The sequence below is a fragment of the Taurulus bubalis genome, assembly GCF_910589615.1.
Source record: "Taurulus bubalis genome assembly, chromosome: 8".
In the NCBI taxonomy this organism is placed as follows: Eukaryota; Metazoa; Chordata; class Actinopteri; order Perciformes; family Cottidae; genus Taurulus; species Taurulus bubalis.
The window spans coordinates 8,446,315-8,468,861 of NC_136596.1; the positions used below are offsets into that span (position 1 = coordinate 8,446,315).

Here is a 22,547-nt window from a genome sequence, read left to right on the forward strand (position 1 = left end):
CCCAACTTGGAGACTTTCTCGCTATATCTGGCGACTTTCCAAACTCTCTTGGAGACTTTTTTTGTGTGTTATTGGAGACTTCCTGGTGTCTTGGAGACTGACGAGAAAGCGCTGCACGCATCGTCCTACAGTTACTGTCCTCAGCGAGCAGCGGGTGCTGCTGTGAGCCCCTCCGCCGTCCCAAAGCACTCACAGGTGGCCTCAGCCGAGCGAGTAGCGCACCAGTAACGGCAGGGAGGAGAGAGACCCACACGTCTCTGCGTCCAGACTAAAAATGTATCGCGCATGCGCAAAGCCGCCGCCGCATACTGCATACTGCCTGTACTGTGAAGCAGATTTATGTCAAACTTTGTGTTATAAATAAACACATGCCAACTGAAAAACATACTCAAAAGGCAAAGCAACATTATAACAGTTCCACGCAAATCAAGCTGCCATTAATGAGTAAAACAACTGCTATATCACAATATTCCTGTCTCCTACAGCTTCCATTACAATTATGCAAATTAGGCAATGAACGTTGGGCCAGAGTTGACCGAAAAATACGTGGGAAATTGACACTCATACTTACACATTGCAGTAAAATTCACATCCTCCAGATACTCCAGTATGTTGTCAATGCAGTTTATGAATCGCTTGCATGTGGACCGCTTCTCCATTTTTCTGGCAACTGAGTGGGAGAGTGACAATCAAGACTTGTCAGACAACAACAAACAAATCAGGCAACTCACCGAAATATAAATCCATAACATTCCAACGACTAAGTTAGTCCGGTAAAGTTGGAAAGAGATTCACAGATTCGGACTTCCAGGATCAATAACTCGCTGTAGGGATAACATTGGTCTCTATGTGCAGCCGGCTGTGAGACGAGTGCGAACAGGGGCGCAGGGACCGTCTGCAAAGTGCAATGCAGAAAATACATACTACAAAAATAATCAATGACTTCACTATTATGAATTGTAGCATTACCAAAATAATGAAATTTTTGTCTTTTTAAACTGTATTACTGTGACCAGTGGCGGCTGGTGATTCTCATACAAAGAAAAACAGGAAAAGCACACCCAAATCACAAAGCGCAATAAATACACGCTGCCTCCATACACATTACCAGGTTCATCACCAGACGTATGAATGAGAAGAAGAGAGGTTTTGAGCAGAATATTCTAAAAAAAAACAACGCTTTATTTCAAGAAAACACAGTGCTCAACACTGTCCAATAACAACTATTAAACTGTAACTTTGGGCATGAGAGGTTCAGAGCAGAATGGTTTAAGAAACATTGGGTTGGGTTTCAGAGGTTTGCAGAATAAAAGGGGTGCCCAAACACTTACATGAAAGAGGGTTAGAGCAGAATAGATTCAGAAAGAGAGACATCACATTTTACATTGGGTGTTTGACAGAGTAGGCCACACTACTTGTAAAGACATGTAAACTGGGGGCCCTGCAGTAAGGTGGCACTGGTGAGGTGGTCTTTGAAGGCAAAGCGTTCCCTGGTGTGTCCAGGTATGGTGTCACAAATCTACAGATAAATATATATAGAGAGAGACAGATAAGATGTGGGGAAATATCTACTACAAACAGGCTTCATACTACAGACAAAAGCCAAGAATCAGAGTTGACAAAAAACTATGTTTTGTGTGTCTTGATGGCTCATCAACAGACAAAAGGCCAGGAGCCACCTTGATGCTCTAGCCTGGAGCTAACACACACACACACACACACACACACACACACACACACACACACACACACACACACACACACACACACACACACGCACACACACTCTAACACAGGCATCTGCTGATTTTGACACTCACCTCTGCAGCAATCCTTCCAAGCTCATCTTGCTTCATAGCCCGGCGCTTCCTCGGCTGCGCAGAGCCACTGCTTTGCTCCACACTTAGCATCCAGCTAACCAGCTCCGGTTAGCATATAGCCTTGAGGAGAAGCTCCCGCGGTCAGTGCTTTGCTGCTGAAGTTTTAAATCCGGACGTTCGGGTCCCAACTCTTTCAGCCTCTTCTTGTCAACATCTGACCGTCGGTTGAAAGGTGTTTCGCGTAGAGATACCACAGAGTTTTCAGTCGCCATACTGACACAATCAAAGTCTCTGCTAGTGTTACTCGCGTAGATACGTGGGAGCTGTATGGGCTGTGAGGGAATGATAAAGGTCTCTGATTCGACGAATATTCCATTCACGTTGCAATAAGAAACGATGTCATTGGCTAGGGCGCACTTTTGTGCGCCTGAAGATTCTCGTTTCATCCGCCAATGAGAAGCTGTCCTTGCCGTAACTCCCCTGAAATGTTTGCTCGCTTCCATAGACTTCCATTTGGCCGGCGCCCCGAGAGGGGAGGGGCTTTCCTCAGTGATGATGAACGGCGATATATTATATTTGGTCACATTTAACTGGTTTTAAGTGGTTGTTGACAGGGGCTTACGGTCTCCCACACACATTTAGCGCGTTTACAGTAGTTACGACAGCGTGCTCTTGTTTCCGTCTTTACGGTAACCAGAAAGAGAATCCCAGCCTGTGATTGGACGAGCGGCCAAGTTCCTCGACACGGCGTTGTGCGCCTCCTCACTCACTCTGCTGCGTCTCTGGCAGCCGTTAAAGGACAAACCAAGCGGTCAGACGACAGCATTTATTCAGCAAGCCCCCTGGAGAAATATGCTTTATTAACAGAAACCTATGCCACGGGAGTAACTGCAGTATCATATTACTTAAGAAGCAGGTAAGCCGAGTCGCTGTTCTCTTAAAACACTTAAGAAACTTTCCGTTTCTGAGCGGGCAATGAGCGTGAGTGGGTTAGGGGAGGTCCGGATGAATGACAGCATGCAAATCATCAGGCTATCATCCGGTGTAACGTTACTGTCTCCGTTTAACAAACGGTGAACCTGAACCGGTGCTCGGATAACGACACGGCTCGGTCCGTTTTAGTTGTATGCTAGCGTCTTTTAGTAGATGCTGGAGGCTAATATTAATCAGGCTAGCTTACAGTTGTTGTTGTTGTTGTTGTTGTTGTCGTACATACGTATTGAGTTGTTGTGCTCACAGTTAGCCGTAACATTCCCTCCTACCAGCATCTCCAAACTGAAGATGTAAATATGTATTTAATCCCTTTGAGTTGTGCAGTAAGCGCAATGAGAACATGGACATGAGACATAACTGATAAGACCAACGGGTTTTCTGTCCGGATGTTAGTACGCAGCAGTGTCAGGTGTTGCTGCGGTCAAGTGAGCCCACATCCGCCGAGTGAGCCGCAGTTGCAATTCTAAATGCACCTCTATTCAAGGTGTTACGGTACGGGGGCCAGCTCAATGTCACAATATTCAAACAGCTATAAAAACAGTTCCATAGACTTTTACATAGATATTCCACTGCAGTCTTGTTCAGGGGGACCTCTGCTATGCCCATGTGCATGGCCTTAAAATATTACTGTATAGTTTTTGAGAAAATTTAATTCAAAGTCAGCTTGAATTTCATAGTGATATTCACAGTTTCACAATATCATAATATTCAAACAGCTATAAAATCAGATCCATAGGCTTGTACATAAATATTCAACTGCAGGCTTGTTAAGGGGGACCTAAGCTATGCCCATGTGCATGGCCTCAAAATATTACTGTACAGTTTTGGAGAACATTGCATTCAAAGTCAGCTTGAATTTCATAATGATATTCATAATTTCACAATATTCAAACAGCTATAAAATCAGATCCATAGACTTGTACATAAATAGTCCACTGCAGGCTTGTTCAGGGGGACCTCTGCTATGCCCATGTGCATGGCCTCAAAATATTACTGTACAGTTTTGGAGAAAATTGCATTCAAAGTCAGCTTAAATTTCATCATGATATTCATAATTTCACAATATTCAAACAGCTATAAAAACAGTTCCATAGACTTGTATATCAAAATTACACTGCAGTCTTGTTCTGGATGACCTCTGCTATGTCCATGTACATGGCCTCAAAATATTACTGTACAGTTTTGAAGAAAATTGAATTCAAAGCCTGCTTAAATTTCATAATGATATTCATAATTCCCCAATATTCAAACAGCTATAGAAACTGATCCTTAGATTGTATATTGAAATTCCACTGCAGTACTGTTCAGGGGGACCTCTGCTATGCCCATTAAGACGTCATATAATATTACGTAGACATTATCGAATTGATCGTCGAAATTGAGAATCGACACTTAATGGAAGCGTTTGTCTATTTAGTCATTTTGTATAAAGATACATTAATATTAATAGTTTTATTGTTAGGGTTCGGCTTTGGCTGGGCCCAAGCGCAGACACAGGGACGTCAAGGTAGGGTGACGGAATGGACTTTATTTACTAAACACAGGTGATTTGGGTATAGCAGGAGTTGAATGCATGTTGAGCGGTGAAGTGATGGGGTGGCTGGGCAGGAATGCAGGCACGGAATCCTGGGCACAGGGAACAGGAGTTACTAACAGTCAAAAACAATGTATAGCATAAGAGTAGTCTAAATCGTTGAGAGGACTAAAAGAGGCCCAGAGTCAACATACTAATTGAAATGGTGAAATAATCTGGCAACTGGAGAGATGGAGCCAGGGGTATTTAACAGGAAGGACTTGATGAGATGACAGGTGCTGAAGGTGATGTGCAGGTGTGGAGAAGAGCCCAGGTGCTGTAAGCCACGCCCACGGCACGCACAAACACACACACGTAACAGAGACCAACAGGAGACACGAGACACATAAAAAAACCCCAAAAGGACCAGACTATATCTAAAAAGAGCCCCAAAACCACAAGAAACAATGTTTGTTGATTTATTTGCACAAAATGCATTTCCAATAACATTTGTTGATCAGTTCAGTTTTGTTTTGTTTATCTGCAGGCAGTCGGCATGAAACCACCTGTTACATGCATCACACTGAATCTGAAAAAGAAAAAATGAAACAATTGAATTTGAGAATTTCATTAAAACATGAATTGACCCCAAACGCAAATCGCATCTATTTGCAATTTTTCATTTTCTAAACAAATATTTAATTTTATTGTCATGTTCATTGCTTGTAATTGACTGACAATCACTATAGCACAGGTACTATTTTAATTTTGCAGCTGCCATGGTACAAATGCAAATAAAATAGCAAGGCAGAGTACATGGACATATCCGAGTGGCTCGGATGGACAATAAAGTCTATTTGTCCAATGTTTTTTTATTTTTTTAATACACACATTCCTCAAATTTTTTAACAAAATAAACCATTTTGTTTGCATTTCCAAGATTAAAACAAGGGGTGTCCCAATGGCGGAGGGGTGAACCGCGATTATTTATATGGCTCTGGATGGTGACTTTTGTTACATAACGTTCCAATTCTCTCTCTACCCCCTCATTTCCTGTCCACTGTCAATTAAATCTTCAAAATGCCAAAACTAAAACTTAGGTCCACAAATCAAATGAATTAAAACAACACATTACCCATTCAGTGACTGGAGGCCTCGGAGTGGGTGGCTTTTTTGCCGAACACATTGCACACTGTGTTTCGATGTCAAAAACTAATGAAAAGAATTATAGAAATGTTACATCTTTTGTAGTACAATATCACAATATAAATTAATATGAAGAAAAGCTGTCACACACCTGATGCGCGGAGTAATTCAAGTGCTATGTTTTGTCGTTCCTCAACAATGTTGTCCAATTGTGTCCCAAAGGCCATGCACATGGACATAGCAGAGGTCCCTCTGAACAAGACTGTAGTGGAATATCGATATACAAACCTTAGGATCTGTTTTTATAGCTGTTTGAATATTGTGAAATTATGAATATCATTATGAAATTTAAGCAGGCTTTGAATTAAATTTTCTCAAAAACTGTACAGTAATATTTTGAGGCCATGCACATGGGCATAGCAAAGGTCACCCTGAACAAGACTGCAGTGGAATTTTGATGTACAAGTCTATGGATCTGTTTTTATAGCTGTTTGAATATTGCGATATTGTGAAATTGTGAATATTATTATGAAATTCAAGCTGACTTTGAATTCAATTTTCTCAAAAACTGTACAGTAATATTTTGAGGCCATGCACATGGGCATAGCTTAGGTCCCTCTGAACAAGCCTGCAGTGGAATTTTGATGTACAAGTCTATGGATCTGTTTTTATAGCTGTTTGAATATTGCGATATTGTGAAATTATGAATATCATTATGAAATTCAAGCTGACTTTGAATTCAATTTTCTCAAAAACTGTACAGTAATATTTTGAGGCCATGCACATGGACATAGCATATGTCATCCTGAACAAGCCTGCAGTGGAATATTTATATACAAGTCTATGGATCTGTTTTTATAGCTGTTTGAATATTGTGACATTGAGCTGGCCCCCGTACCGTAACACCTTGAATAGAGGTGCATTTAGAATTGCAACTGCGGCTCACTCGGCGGATGTGGGCTCACTTGACCGCAGTTCAGGTGTTGCCTGAATCTAACTGCTGCAAATGGCCGTTGATACTCAACAATGTTAATAGTGAGAGAAACAAATAGATGGACAAGTCCTTGAAACGACTGCGAGTGAAGCTGCACCCACAGTCACCTTGAGGGAACATAACTACTTGTACTCCAGTACTGAAGCTGTTGCTTCACACCAGTATACTCTACTGGTAAACTTCCCCTCATAGACCATAGAAAGCTTGCACATGAATCTGTGTGTGTTGGTGTGATTGGTTGCTTGTTAGACTGTAGTAGTACAAGAGCAACGGCTTTCTGTCATTTCCACTTCTTTAAATGCAGACACTGTTTGCACACATTATTTCTATATTAAGAGTACTTCCAGAAACAGTAATGCAATACTTTGTATCCTGTTTTCCTCATGAGTATTAAAACATTTACTAGTACCTAATAGTCGTATGAGACGTGCTTTTATTTCTAATTCATTCCCTCAGGCTCCATGTGTTCTAGAAACGAGATGGAAGCAGAAGTAGACGTTAATATGACAAAAAAAAAAATCAAATCAACAGAGCATTCAAATGTGTTGATTGTTGGCGCTGCTCATAAGGTCTTACACTTTGGTACAGCTTTGATGCGGCTTTCTAGGCAGTGTTTCCTGGACATGTCGTTGTAAGCCAAGACTCAGCTGGCTCTGCTTGTACTTTCTTTCATCAGATATTCTGGTCAAAGAAAGTCGGTGCATGATCACACCACAGTGTGACCTCTTAAACTGTTCTTTTCCAAGTTCAGGCGAATGTAAAAATCACATCCATGGTTTGCTAGGAACTCTTTAAGGTCAGTGATAATTTATAAACTATCTTCGTTGCGCATCGTGATTCAACACAGAGATTAACGTAAACAAATAATGGTGGCTACAAGCACTGTTAGATGTGGCATGATTCGGCCACTAAACTACAAAAATCTAAATTAGAAACTGCATGTGACAACGGTCACGTTGCTGTTCCCCACATAACTTGCTTACAGGTTCAGTTGCATTTCCTCTGGGTCAGGTCTTGACTTTAAGGAAGGCCAAAAGCTGTTTGGGCTGGACAATAGAAGTCCTTTAAAACCAGAGCCAGAGCAAAAATTCTGAAATTTCAACCTTTGATATTCTACAAGTATTTTAATCAGGGAGGATTACCTCTTCAACAGATCAATGATCAAAGGGAGGAGGGAAAAAATAAGATGCCAGAGGGGACTATTTATGTGATTTCAAGCACTGGAATTCAAATGTAAATTGCTGTTATAAGGGGTCTTAGAGTGGTTATTTCTAGTTTAAATTGAAAACCATTTAAATAGTGGACTGCAGAGTATTCCATCCTATCTGATTGAACCTCATACCTAATCCATGTCTTTCACTCGACAGTTCACACTTTCTAGTTATACCTGTGTTTGACTCTAATTGGTCTAATTTTGTCTTTCTTATGTAACTGATCCTCTGTCTGCTCTCTACTTGCTTCTGATTGGCCGGTTCCCTCTCCCAGGAGCTCACGAGCTGGAGCAGATGCAGCTGATTCTCGATACAGTGCCAGTGTTGAGAGAAGAGGACAGGCAGGACCTGCTACAGGTGACGCCTCAGCGGCTGCTGCTTGTCCTATGTCTGCAAACTGATCATTTAAATATGGAGCAGGGTGTCATTGTCATGTAATATTTTTCAGCGTCAGACTGAAAAAGATTCAGTCGACAGATAAGTGTGCGCTAAGTCTTTTCCATCAGGGGGCTTTCTGTGTTTTGCTTTCAACTAGAATATGCTTTATAGTGAGCATATTCAAGTTAACTAAAGTGGAGTGTCTTGAAATGTACAAAAAAAGAAAAAAAGACAGCAGAATTCTGCACATATTTCAACCCACGCTGTCATCCTTTTTCCAGGTGATGCCTTCATATGTCAGTCATGGATGGAAAGTCAAGAAGCCCTTTTCTGAATTGCTTCCTGAAGTGGATGCTCAGGGTGAGCAGAGGGAATTGAGTGGTAAGAAGAGTAATTTCAAGCAGTTTGAAATAGAACAATAAGAGTGAAAAAGATACAGAAGACAGCAGCTTCTTTTAGCTGTGAACGATAAAGAGATGATAGGGTAGGCTGGAGAGGTTTGGAGGTCTAACACATATAATTTAGCACTGAGAGAAGATGGTGCATTATTACTTCATGGACACACATTTTGTCTCCTCCTCCTCTTTCTCCCCCACTGATCCCCTTTTCCTTCTCCTCTCAGCTGTGGACTTCCTTGAGCGCATCTTGACCTTTAACCCCATGGATCGGCTGACAGCTGAAGCGGCGCTATCCCACCCGTTCCTCCAGCAGTACTCCTGTCCGGAGGACAAACCCACCTCATTGCATCCCTTCCGCATCGAGGACGAACTGGAGGACAGCTCGTCACCGAGCAGTGCCTCAGCAACAGTCGGGCCTCCAGCATCCACTGGGAGAGGTGTGTAGATTGTTGTTGTTTGCTGGAACAGAAAAGTCTCGCAAAGCACAATGAGACACCTATTATACAGTAAATCATCATATTCGATTGAATAAACTGCACATCCAAGTTATTATAAGATTAATATTAATACTTAATTTCTGCCCGTCTGCAGGTACGAGAACAGCTCATCAACAGACGTGTCCTGGCAGCAGTCAGGCGGGAGGTGACACTGCATGCCCCCTGGCCACGTGACTTCTGACCTGGGAGACACGACATAGGATGAGGAGGTGCAGAGAGACCCCCGGGCCAGTTCCACCGCACTGTTAGAGGAGGCGCAGGTTGGATAATAAGCTTTGTTATTTCCCCCCATACCGATTAACTTACCTAATCATTATCTTTTTTTAATATAAAGAATACTTATTCGATACTAGTAACAAACTAGAATAAGTCAAAGCACTTAAACACACAACATGCATATGTCCTCCTCACCTTTTTTATCACCTTCTCCATCCCCACTACAGGTCGACCCACGTAAGTATTCCCACAGCAGCTCAGCTGAACGCTTCCTGGAAAACTCTCACTCCTCTCTGGAACGCGCCTGTGGTTTGGCGTACGGGGAATTGGACTGTGGCCGCTCCTGTGACTACAAAGTGGGCTCTCCTTCGTATCTGGACAAAATTGCCTGGAGGGAGGGCAAGCCTCAACATTACTCAGAGCCTAAGCTGATCCTGGATCTCTCTCAGTGGAAGCGTAACACTGGCAGCCTCCTTGTGCCTGCTGAGTCCATTGGTAGCAGCGTGGAGGACCTGGGAGAGATGAAGGAGGAGGAAATAGAAGAGGAAGAGACGGGGGATTTATTCCAGGAGATCTCTCGCTGGGTTGAGAGCACCCAGTCTCGCCTGCACTCACCCAGTCCCAGTCCTTCTTTGGAGCCGCGTTCCCTCTCCTGCTTCATCTCCTCTCCCCCTCTCCCTCTCTCCCCAACTGACCTCCCAACTCCAGTCTTCCACTACACGGAAGTTGTGCGGCAACCGTCAGATGAATATGACGAAGACAGACTGAGCCCACTTCAGCCTGTCATGTGTCCCTGTAATTCCCTTCCCTCGCTTCTCCCCTCATCTACCACCTCTCCGCTTCCTACTCCGTCACCTCAAACAGCGTCACCCCCCAACTCGCCACTTTTTCCTTCCTCAGAGTCTCAACCCCTTTCCTCGACTTCCTCCATTTCTCAGCCAGTAAATGACGACTCCTTGGTGGAGTCACTTCCTGTCAAGCAAAAAGAGCGGCTGTTCGACCTGGACGTGTTCATATCCCGAGCGCTGAAACTGTTCAGGCAGAATAAGGAGAAAGCAGAAGGGAAGAGAGGAAAGGAGGGAGGATGGAGGGAAGAAAGCAAACAGCTGAATATTAACCGAATGGTGCCCAGGCTTCCAGAGCACAGGACTCCACCACCACAGACTCCCAACTCTTGATGTTCAACTTCAAGTCCACCACAGTGTGGCGCTCATGATGGGTAGCACTTCCAAATGCTATAGTGCTTTAGGGGTTTTCGTGGTTGAATAAGCTGCTTCAGCATTAGACCTCAGTGTTAGCAGTCGTTATGTCACTATTGCAATGACACGCTACACACGACGACTAATCCAACAATCCTGTAGCTTTGCAATACGAGGTCAGAAAGCATTTGGATTTAACATAATTAACCATGCTTAGCATTGCAAATATCTAGGATTTGTTCGACGTGAGAATATTTAGAAATACTTTTCTAATTGATGATTATGGTATTAGTGGTTTGCGGTCATTTGGCACCTTAAAGGTGGGTCAGACCTTGACTCGATAGCTACTCATTCTGTGACACAAACATCTGCCTATCTGACTATAACAAGAGTTATAAAGGCTATGTTAGACTGCATAACAGTAACACATGGGGAGAGATCACTTAGCTGGTTTTAAGTGTGCGTTAGATTTGTGTTTCTAAAGATCCCTTGCTGTCAGTCAGTCAGCAAATCTTTCAAAATGTCAGACAGTCTTCCAATAGTGATGTTTACCGAATAATGATAATGACACGGACAATGCTTTTTCCAAATTTCTCTCAATGTATAAACCGAAAACAATCAGTACCATTATGCGAGCTGCTGAACCATGAGGATTTTATATCAGTCCTGCAGTGACTTATGAGCTCCATCACGGCTACATGCCTTGTAAACTTGTATACAACTGTTGTTATATTTAATGATATAGTATAATTCCCACATTAATAATGGTATTGTGTTTAAGTATTCTTTGCTGAATGTTCGGATACAATTTCTGTTTATTTGGAGTGGGTTGTATTTCGTTTAAATGTGGAATGCTCTATCAGAATAGTTTATGCTCTTGTTTACTTCAAATGGTTTCCTATCCTGATACCAAGGTCATCATCTGCTTTACATTTGGCGAAAAGATACTATCCTCTCCGTAGTAGACAGTCAGATATCTGTCACAATTTTGCTCACTTAATTGTTAGCCACAGAAAGCTATAACGCTAACAACAGTAGCCTATATTTTGGAGAAAGTGGATGCTTCACAACCTTTTTAGGAAGTGATTTGTACTCAAAACTCCTCAATGCTAACCAAATAACCAAAACATGTATTTTGAATTACTTTTCTATCCAGCGTGGAAGACAGCAGACCCTCAGAATGGTATTTATTCTGACATGCAAAGTCTCCCCGTCAAGGTAACGGAACCAGGGAGAAGATACAGTCAGAGTTATGAGCAGATGTAGGCTGTAGGCGTGTGCATCAGGCTTTGCACAGTGCACAAAGAGAAATACAATAAAAGTGCAATAACCCAATGAAAATGACTCATGAATGCCCACATGATTGATCCCTCTATAAAAACTCTTTAAGCTTGAGTTTGAAATGATCCACAACACATCATGCATGATATTGTACTTTAGTGGTATATTCCTAAACAAAAGTAATAAACCAAAAAAAAAAAAAAACCAGACCTCCAATGCCTTCTCCTGTATAGCAAACAATGATATAATCTTGCGTCACTCTTCTCTGGTGCACTGTTTTTCTTTTTGTTTGTTTTGCACAAACAAAACAACAAAAAGGCAAAACATCTTTATATAGGTTGTGAGGGGAGAAAAAGTCCAAATTGTTGACAGATAGGAGGATAATGAATGTTAATTTATCATTTGTAAAAGTTATAATTTAAATAGTATACAATAAAATATAAAAAGTTATAATTAAAGTTGAACAATCCTTTAACCCCTTATTGACTGAATTTATTTGCAATTATATTAAACAATTATTTGTGTTTTTTGCTTTCATACAGATGCTAAATTAAGTGGAGATTGTAAATTTTAATATAGCACATAGAATAGATGAAAATGTAGGTATGATGCAAATTAGTGACATTAGGCACATTAGGTATAATTGGGCATAATAGTAAATGAACACATTTTCCAATGTCAGGTATGTAGATTATTTATCAAAAGCAGTTTGAAACATTGAATTTTTAACATTGCACTTTTTATTACATTTTTAATATGTGAATACAGTAAATACAAAACAAAACTCAGTGGAAGCCTGATTTGAAGTCCACCAGCTCGCTTCCCATAGAAAGTGGTTGTGTCCATTTTGTTCTGCCAAAAAATAAAGGGCAGACATTGCATTTATATATATATATATTTTGAGGATGAAACCGGATTCTGTCGCAAAAATCCATGAGGTCTGAGGACTTGACTTCCGGTTTCGTCAACCGGATGTAGTTTCCGCTCCGCCCACAAAATGCCGGCAAAATTCATCCAATACGATCCTTGGTATGTGTAAACAATGCAGCAACAGGCGATAGAGGGATACGCACGTCACCTTGGCTGCATTAAGACCGGAAGAGGTTTGATGCAAATTCGCGACAACCGTCAACAAGGGGTTTTAACAAAACCACTAAAACTAAGATAAATATGAACATCTACGTATATATATTTGTCTAACACGGTGGTTAAATGGATACGTGGTCCGCTTGACCCACGAGAGCTCCGGGTTCGAAACCCAGGTACCTGTCCGGTATATCGGAGGTCCTGCAAAATCAGACATGTGCGCGGGATGCAAGTGCGATCAGTGTGTCCTGGTGGCTGCACTACAGCTGTGTTAGGCCGTGTTGGAGCGCAGGTTAACTGTACTCCAGCTAGTTTTTTTTTTTTTTTTTCCTTCCTCCTTTCTTTCATGTCCGGTTACTCAGTTGAGGAGAAATGATTCTCAAAATGTGACTGCCACATAAGACTGTCATAAGATTGTGAGATAAAGTTGATATTACAATTCACTAGTTCAAAAATAAAGTTGAACAATAAAGTTGAACAATCCTTTATTATAATTCACTAATTCATTGAGCACACATTATATTGTAACGGACTGAGGGAAATGTTGTGTTATAAATGTTATGTTCAGGATGTCAGTGAACGTCTCATGAGCTGGTAGCTGTGAAGCGTGTCTGTGATTGGAGAGCGAGGATGTTGTTGTGTTGTGTGGTGTTGTGTTAGGAGCCGTTCGGAGCAGAGTCTATGACCCGGAGCAGACGTGAAGCTGGTTGAGAGGCTTTCACGGGGTTTTGCTGTTGTTTTGGCGTAGGCTACGGCCAACAGTAGCCTGTCTATGTTCCCCTAAACACCCTTTACGCCTCGCCTCACGAGCTGGAGCAGATGCAGCTGGCTTGAGAGAAGAGGACAGGCAGGACCTGCTACAGGTGACGCCTCAGCGGCTGCTGCTTGTCCTATGTCTGCAAACTGATCATTTAAATATGGAGCAGGGTGTCATTGTCATGTAATATTTTTCAGCGTCAGACTGAAAAAGATTCAGTCGACAGATAAGATTAAATGTGCGCTAAGTCTTTTCCATCAGGGGGCTTTCTGTGTTTTTCTTTCAACTTGAATACGCTTTATAGTGAGCATATTCAAGTTAACTAAAGTGGAGTGTCTTGAAATGTACAAAAAAAGAAAAAAAGACAGCAGAATTCTGCACATATTTCAACCCACGCTGTCATCCTTTTTCCAGGTGATGCCTTCATATGTCAGTCATGGATGGAAAGTCAAGAAGCCCTTTTCTGAATTGCTTCCTGAAGTGGATGCTCAGGGTGAGCAGAGGGAATTGAGTGGTTAAAAAGAGTAATTTCAAGCAGTATGAAATAGAACAATAAGAGTGAAAAAGATACAGAAGACAGCAGCTTCTTTTAGCTGTGAACGATAAAGAGATGATGGGGTAGGCTGGAGAGGTTTGGAGGTCTAACACATATAATTTAGCACTGAGAGAAGATGGTGCATTATTACTTCATGGACACACATTTTGTCTCCTCCTCCTCTTTCTCCCCCACTGATCCCCTTTTCCTTCTCCTCTCAGCTGTGGACTTCCTTGAGCGCATCTTGACCTTTAACCCCATGGATCGGCTGACAGCTGAAGCGGCGCTATCCCACCCGTTCCTCCAGCAGTACTCCTGTCCGGAGGACAAACCCACCTCATCGCATCCCTTCCGCATCGAGGACGAACTGGAGGACAGCCTCGTCACCGAGCAGTGCCTCAGCAACAGTCGGGCCTCCAGCATCCACTGGGAGAGGTGTGTAGATTGTTGTTGTTTGCTGGAACAGAAAAGTCTCGCAAAGCACAATGAGACACCTAAGATTCCTACAGTAAATAAACATATTCGACTGAATAAACTGCACATCCAAGTTATTATAAGATTAATATTAATACTTAATTTCTGCCCGTCTGCAGGTACGAGAACAGCTCATCAACAGACGTGTCCTGGCAGCAGTCAGACGGGAGGTGACACTGCATGCCCCCTGGCCACGTGACTTCTGACCTGGGAGACACCACAGAGGATGAGGAGGTGCAGAGAGACCCCCGGGCCAGTTCCACCGCACTGTTAGAGGAGGCGCAGGTTGGATAATAAGCTTTGTTATTTCCCCCCATACCGATTAACTTACCTAATCATTATCCTTTTTTAATATAAAGAATACTTATTTGATACTAGTAACAAACTAGAATGAGTCAAAGCACTTAAACACACAACATGCAAATGTCCTCCTCACCTTTTTTTTCACCTTCTCCATCCCCACTACAGGTCGACCCACGTAAGTATTCCCACAGCAGCTCAGCTGAACGCTTCCTGGAAAACTCTCACTCCTCTCTGGAACGCGCCTGTGGTTTGGCGTACGGGGAACTGGACTGTGGCCGCTCCTGTGACTACAAAGTGGGCTCTCCTTCGTATCTGGACAAAATTGCCTGGAGGGAGGGCAAGCCTCAACACTACTCAGAGCCTAAGCTGATCCTGGCTCTCTCTCAGTGGAAGCGTAACACTGGCAGCCTCCCTGTGCCTGCTGAGTCCATTGGTAGCAGCGTGGAGGACCTGGGAGAGATGAAGGAGGAGGAAATAGAAGAGGAAGCGACGGGGGATTTATTCCAGGAGATCTCTCGCTGGGTTGAGAGCACCCAGTCTCGCCTGCACTCACCCAGTCCCAGTGCTTCTTTGGAGCCGCGTTCCCTCTCCTGCTTCACCTCCTCTCCCCCTCTCCCTCTCTCCCCAACTGACCTCCCAACTCCAGTCTTCCACTACACGGAAGTTGTGCGGCAACCGTCAGATGAATATGACGAAGACAGACTGAGCCCACTTCAGCCTGTCATGTGTCCCTGTAATTCCCTTCCCTCGCTTCTCCCCTCATCTCCCACCTCTCCGCTTCCTCCTCCGTCACCTCAAACAGCGTCACCCCCCAACTCGACACTTTTTCCTTCCTCAGAGTCTCAACCCCTTTCCTCGACTTCCTCCATTTCTCAGCCAGTAAATGACGACTCCTTGGTGGAGTCACTTCCTGTCAAGCAAAAAGAGCGGCTGTTCGACCTGGACGTGTTCATATCCCGAGCGCTGAAACTGTGCAGGCAGAATAAGGAGAAAGCAGAAGGGAAGAGAGGAAAGGAGGGAGGATGGAGGGAAGAAAGCAAACAGCCGAATATTAACCGAATGGTGCCCAGGCTTCCAGAGCACAGGACTCCACCACCACAGACTCCCAACTCTTGATGTTCAACTTCAAGTCCACCACAGTGTGGCGCTCATGATGGGTAGCACTTCCAAATGCTATAGTGCTTTAGGGGTTTTCGTGGTTGAATATGCTGCTTCAGCATTAGACCTCAGTGTTAGCAGTCGTTATGTCACTATTGCAATGACACGCTACACACGACGACTAATCCAACAATCCTGTAGCTTTGCAATACGAGGTCAGAAAGCATTTGGATTTAACATAATTAACCATGCTTAGCATTGCAAATATCTAGGATTTGTTCGACGTGAGAATATTTAGAAATACTTTTCTAATTGATGATTATGGTATTAGTGGTTTGCGGTCATTTGGCACCTTAAAGGTGGGTCAGACCTTGACTCGATAGCTACTCATTCTGTGACACAAACATCTGCCTATCTGACTATAACAAGAGTTATAAAGGCTATGTTAGACTGCATAACAGTAACACATGGGGAGAGATCACTTAGCTGGTTTTAAGTGTGCGTTAGATTTGTGTTTCTAAAGATCCCTTGCTGTCAGTCAGTCAGCAAATCTTTCAAAATGTCAGACAGTCTTCCAATGGTGATGTTTACCGAATAATGATAATGACACGGACAATGCTTTTTCCAAATTTCTCTCAATGTATAAACTGAAAACAATCAGTACAATTATGCGAGCTGCTGAACCATGAGGATTTTATATCAGTCCTGCAGTGACTTATGAGCTCCATCACGGCTACATGCCTTGTAAACTTGTATACAACTGTTGTTATATTTAATGATATAGTATAATTCCCACATTAATAATGGTATTGTGTTTAAGTATTCTTTGCTGAATGTTCGGATACAATTTCTGTTTATTTGGAGTGGGTTGTATTTCGTTTAAATGTGGAATGCTCTATCAGAATAGTTTATGCTCTTGTTTACTTCAAATGGTTTCCTATCCTGATACCAAGGTCATCATCTGCTTTACATTTGGCGAAAAGATACTATCCTCTCCGTAGTAGACAGTCAGATATCTGTCACAATTTTGCTCACTTAATTGTTAGCCACAGAAAGCTATAACGCTAACAACAGTAGCCTATATTTTGGAGAAAGTGGATGCTTCACAACCTTTATGGGAAGTGATTTGTACTCCAAACTCCTCAATGCTAACCAAATAACCAAAACATGTATTTTGAATTATTTTTCTATCCAGCGTGGAAGACAGCAGACCCTCAGAATGGTATTTATTCTGACATGCGAAGTCTCCCCGTCAAGATAACGGAACCAGGGAGAAGATACAGTCAGAGTTATGAGCAGATGTAGGCTGTAGGCGTGTGCATCAGGCTTTGCACAGTGCACAAAGAGAAATACAATAAAAGTGCAATAACCCAATGAAAATGACTCATGAATGCCCACATGATTGATCCCTCTATAAAAACTCTTTAAGCTTGAGTTTGAAATGATCCACAACACATCATGCATGATATTGTACTTTAGTGGTATATTCCTAAACAAAAGTAATAAACCAAATTACCACAAAACCAACTGAAACGCAGAATAGGTCTGTAAACCTTAAGCAGTTTGCACACTTCGCCAGGTTGGCAATCCACCCCGACCCTTGTCATGTAGCCAATTTGCGGCAAAGTTACACCAATGCATTGTGAAATTTGAGGTGAGGACCAATTCAAACCAGACGTCCAATGCCTTCTCCTGTATAGCAAACAATGATATAATCTTGCGTCACTCTTCTCTGGTGCACTGTTTTTCTTTTTGTTTGTTTTGCACAAACAAAACAACAAAAAGGCAAAACATCTTAATCTAGGTTGTGAGGGGAGAAAAAGTCCAAATGGTTGACAGATAGGAGGATAATGAATGTTCATTTATCATTTGTAAAAGTTATAATTTAAATAGTATACAATAAAATATAAAAAGTTATAATTAAAGTTGAACAATCCTTTAACCCCTTATTGACTGAATTTATTTGCAATTATATTAAACAATTATTTGTGTTTTTTGCTTTCATACAGATGCTAAATTAAGTGGAGATTGTAAATGTTAATATAGCACATAGAATAGATGAAAATGTAGGTATTATGCAAATTAGCGACATTAGGCACATTAGGTATAATTTGGCATAATAGTAAATGAACACATTTTCCAATGTCAGGTATGTAGATTATTTATCAAAAGCAGTTTGAAACATTGAATTTTTAACATTGCACTTTTTATTACATTTTTAATATGTGAATACAGTAAATACAAAACAAAACTCAGTGGAAGCCTGATTTGAAGTCCACCAGCTCGCTTCCCATAGAAAGTGGTTGTGTCCATTTTGTTCTGCCAAAAAATAAAGGGCAGACATTGCATTTATATATATATATATTTTGAGGATGACACCGGATTCTGTCGCGAAAATCCATGAGGTCTGAGGACTTGACTTCCGGTTTCGTCAACCGGATGTAGTTTCCGCTCCGCCCACAAAATGCCGGCAAAATTCATCCAATACGATCCTTGGTATGTGTAAACAATGCAGCAACAGGCGATAGAGGCGATAGAGGCACGTCACCTTGGCTGCATTAAGACCGGAAGAGGTTTGATGCAAATTCGCGACAACCGTCAACAAGGGGTTTTAACAAAACCACTAAAACTAAGATAAATATGAACATCTACGTATATATATTTGTCTAACACGGTGGTTAAATGGATACGTGGTCCGCTTGACCCACGAGAGCTCCGGGTTCGAAACCCAGGTACCTGTCCGGTATATCGGAGGTCCTGCAAAATCAGACATGTGCGCGGGATGCAAGTGCGATCAGTGTGTCCTGGTGGCTGCACTACAGCTGTGTTAGGCCGTGTTGGAGTGCAGGTTAACTGTACTCCAGCTAGTTTTTTTTTTTTTTTTTTCCTTCCTCCTTTCTTTCATATCCGGTTACTCAGTTGAGGAGAAATGATTCTCAAAATGTGACTGCCACATAAGACTGTCATAAGATTGTGAGATAAAGTTGATATTACAATTCACTAGTTCAAAAATAAAGTTGAACAATAAAGTTGAACAATCCTTTATTATAATTCACTTATTCATTGAGCACACATTATATTGTAACGGACTGAGGGAAATGTTGTGTTATAAATGTTATGTTCAGGATGTCAGTGAACGTCTCATGAGCTGGTAGCTGTGAAGCGTGTCTGTGATTGGAGAGCGAGGATGTTGTTGTGTTGTGTGGTGTTGTGTTACGAGCCGTTCGGAGCAGAGTCTATGACCCGGAGCAGACGTGAAGCTGGTTGAGAGGCTTTCACGGGGTTTTGCTGTTGTTTTGGCGTAGGCTACGGCCAACAGTAGCCTGTCTATGTTCCCCTAAACACCCTTTACGCCTCGCCTCACGAGCTGGAGCAGATGCAGCTGGCTTGAGAGAAGAGGACAGGCAGGACCTGCTACAGGTGACGCCTCAGCGGCTGCTGCTTGTCCTATGTCTGCAAACTGATCATTTAAATATGGAGCAGGGTGTCATTGTCATGTAATATTTTTCAGCGTCAGACTGAAAAAGATTCAGTCGACAGATAAGATTAAATGTGCGCTAAGTCTTTTCCATCAGGGGGCTTTCTGTGTTTTGCTTTCAACTAGAATACGCTTTATAGTGAGCATATTCAAGTTAACTAAAGTGGAGTGTCTTGAAATGTACAAAAAAAGAAAAAAAGACAGCAGAATTCTGCACATATTTCAACCCACGCTGTCATCCTTTTTCCAGGTGATGCCTTCATATGTCAGTCATGGATGGAAAGTCAAGAAGCCCTTTTCTGAATTGCTTCCTGAAGTGGATGCTCAGGGTGAGCAGAGGGAATTGAGTGGTAAGAAGAGTAATTTCAAGCAGTATGAAATAGAACAATAAGAGTGAAAAAGATACAGAAGACAGCAGCTTCTTTTAGCTGTGAACGATAAAGAGATGATAGGGTAGGCTGGAGAGGTTTGGAGGTCTAACACATATAATTTAGCACTGAGAGAAGATGGTGCATTATTACTTCATGGACACACATTTTGTCTCCTCCTCCTCTTTCTCCCCCACTGATCCCCTTTTCCTTCTCCTCTCAGCTGTGGACTTCCTTGAGCGCATCTTGACCTTTAACCCCATGGATCGGCTGACAGCTGAAGCGGCGCTATCCCACCCGTTCCTCCAGCAGTACTCCTGTCCGGAGGACAAACCCACCTCATTGCATCCCCTCCGCATCGAGGACGAACTGGAGGACAGCTCGTCACCGAGCAGTGCCTCAGCAACAGTCGGGCCTCCAGCATCCACTTGGAGAGGTGTGTAGATTGTTGTTGTTTGCTGGAACAGAAAAGTCTCGCAAAGCACAATGAGACACCTATTATACAGTAAATCATCATATTCGATTGAATAAACTGCACATCCAAGTTATTATGAGATTAATATTAATACTTAATTTCTGCCCGTCTGCAGGTACGAGAACAGCTCATCAACAGACGTGTCCTGGCAGCAGTCAGGCGGGAGGTGACACTGCATGCCCCCTGGCCACGTGACTTCTGACCTGGGAGACACCACAGAGGATGAGGAGGTGCAGAGAGACCCCCGGGCCAGTTCCACCGCACTGTTAGAGGAGGCGCAGGTTGGATAATAAGCTTTGTTATTTCCCCCCATACCGATTAACTTACCTAATCATTATCTTTTTTTAATATAAAGAATACTTATTCGATACTAGTAACAAACTAGAATGAGTCAAAGCACTTAAACACACAACATGCAAATGTCCTCCTCACCTTTTTTATCACCTTCTCCATCCCCACTACAGGTCGACCCACGTAAGTATTCCCACAGCAGCTCAGCTGAACGTTTCCTGGAAAACTCTCACTCCTCTCTGGAACGCGCCTGTGGTTTGGCGTACGGGGAACTGGACTGTGGCCGCTCCTGTGACTACAAAGTGGGCTCTCCTTCGTATCTGGACAAAATTGCCTGGAGGGAGGGCAAGCCTCAACATTACTCAGAGCCTAAGCTGATCCTGGATCTCTGTCAGTGGAAGCGTAACACTGGCAGCCTCCTTGTGCCTGCTGAGTCCATTGGTAGCAGCGTGGAGGACCTGGGAGAGATGAAGGAGGAGGAAATAGAAGAGGAAGAGACGGGGGATTTATTCCAGGAGATCTCTCGCTGGGTTGAGAGCACCCAGTCTCGCCTGCACTCACCCAGTCCCAGTGCTTCTTTGGAGCCGCGTTCCCTCTCCTGCTTCACCTCCTCTCCCCCTCTCCCTCTCTCCCCAACTGACCTCCCAACTCCAGTCTTCCACTACAAGGAAGTTGTGCGGCAACCGTCAGATGAATATGACGAAGACAGACTGAGCCCACTTCAGCCTGTCATGTGTCCCTGTAATTCCCTTCCCTCGCTTCTCCCCTCATCTCCCACCTCTCCGCTTCCTCCTCCGTCACCTCAAACAGCGTCACCCCCCAACTCGACACTTTTTCCTTCCTCAGAGTCTCAACCCCTTTCCTCGACTTCCTCCATTTCTCAGCCAGTAAATGACGACTCCTTGGTGGAGTCACTTCCTGTCAAGCAAAAAGAGCGGCTGTTCGACCTGGACGTGTTCATATCCCGAGCGCTGAAGCTGTGCAGGCAGAATAAGGAGAAAGCAGAAGGGAAGAGAGGAAAGGAGGGAGGATGGAGGGAAGAAAGCAAACAGCCGAATATTAACCACGGGGTTTTGCTGTTGTTTTGGCGTAGGCTACGGCCAACAGTAGCCTGTTCTATGTCCCCCTAAACACCCTTTACGCCTCGTAGCTTTCCTGACCCAGAGTCGCTACATTTGGTGTCAGAAGTAAAACTTTCGCTATCATCAACATCGCCACGCGAGTTAGCAGCAGAGAAGCTAAGTGGCTAACGCTCGTCAACGGTGAGAAACATGACGTCGGGGAGTCGTCTCAAGATTAAACGGGAAGGAGAAAGTGACGAACGAGAATGGGACGGCGCAGCCGGGGCTTGGCAGACGACGGAGCACCGATAGCGGGTAAAAGAAATGACCACAAGGATGGCTGTGGAGGCTGGCTTTGGCCACTCGGGCCGCGCCGCTGAGGGAAATGGCGGCCGTAGAGGAATGACTGCGGCCGCAGAAATGTACATGACTGAGCACACTGAGACACGCAGAGAAACTATTCCGTCCACAATCAAGACCCCCAGATATGACTGTAAATCCAACTGGGAAGCTTTTAATGCACAATTTGAACTATTAGGCCATGCCAGTAGATGGTCCACTGAAGTAAAAGCTCTCCAGTTAGCGATGTGCCTCACTGGGTGACGCTTTATCAAGCCTGCTGCTGCCGAGTCCCGATGATAGGAGTGATTATGATGCTCTAATTGGGGCTCTAAAGCGACGATTTGGACAATGCTCTGCCACTAGCCTGCTCCGCTCTGAACTATGCAGCAGACAGCGACGGCCAGAGGAGCCGCTAAGGGAGCTCGCTAATGACATTGAGGGGCTTGTTCACCGCACCTACGCCCACATGCCTCCGTCCATTCAGAGCGAGCTAGCTAGAGACCATTTCCTCCAGGCCCTGCTGCCAGCTGACCTGCACATCCAGACACTACTTGCTCACCCTGGGTCTCTCCAGGAGGCTTTGGAGTCAGCAACGGAGAGAGAGATGCTGTGTGCTGGCGCCATGGGTAAAGT

At 43.4% G+C, this 22,547-nt stretch overlaps 1 protein-coding gene and 2 pseudogenes across 5 annotated transcripts in view; all 3 read left to right on the plus strand.

Moving 5' to 3' along the window:
• Nucleotides 1-5,317: 5,317 nt before the first annotated feature.
• Nucleotides 5,318-22,547, plus strand: part of LOC306740208 (mitogen-activated protein kinase 4-like) — a 48,462-nt pseudogene continuing 31,232 nt past the window's right edge. Inside the window, exons 1-2 of the transcript in view lie at nt 5,318-5,330; nt 7,952-8,034. The product of the transcript in view is annotated as a mitogen-activated protein kinase 4-like (transcript). The remainder of the gene's footprint in view (nt 5,331-7,951; nt 8,035-22,547) is intronic.
• Nucleotides 13,398-15,917, plus strand: LOC306739733 (mitogen-activated protein kinase 4-like; the record flags this gene model as incomplete). Of its 3 annotated transcripts, none has more annotated exons than XM_079221778.1 (5): nt 13,398-13,595; nt 13,904-14,003; nt 14,246-14,459; nt 14,618-14,783; nt 14,967-15,081. In XM_079221778.1, exons 2-4 carry the CDS (start codon nt 13,907-13,909, stop codon nt 14,670-14,672), a joined length of 366 nt encoding a protein of 121 aa, XP_079077904.1. In that variant the 5' UTR covers nt 13,398-13,595; nt 13,904-13,906. The 3 variants fall into 3 exon arrangements, with proteins under 3 accessions (XP_079077904.1, XP_079077905.1, XP_079077903.1); XM_079221779.1 differs by having other exon boundaries at nt 13,904-13,982; XM_079221777.1 differs by lacking the exons at nt 13,398-13,595; nt 13,904-14,003 and having other exon boundaries at nt 14,329-14,459; nt 14,967-15,917.
• On the plus strand, nt 18,364-22,330 carry LOC306740087 (mitogen-activated protein kinase 4-like; annotated as a pseudogene). Its single transcript has 7 exons — nt 18,364-18,395; nt 19,205-19,319; nt 19,628-19,706; nt 19,969-20,181; nt 20,336-20,501; nt 20,685-21,600; nt 22,278-22,330. The product of its transcript is annotated as a mitogen-activated protein kinase 4-like (transcript).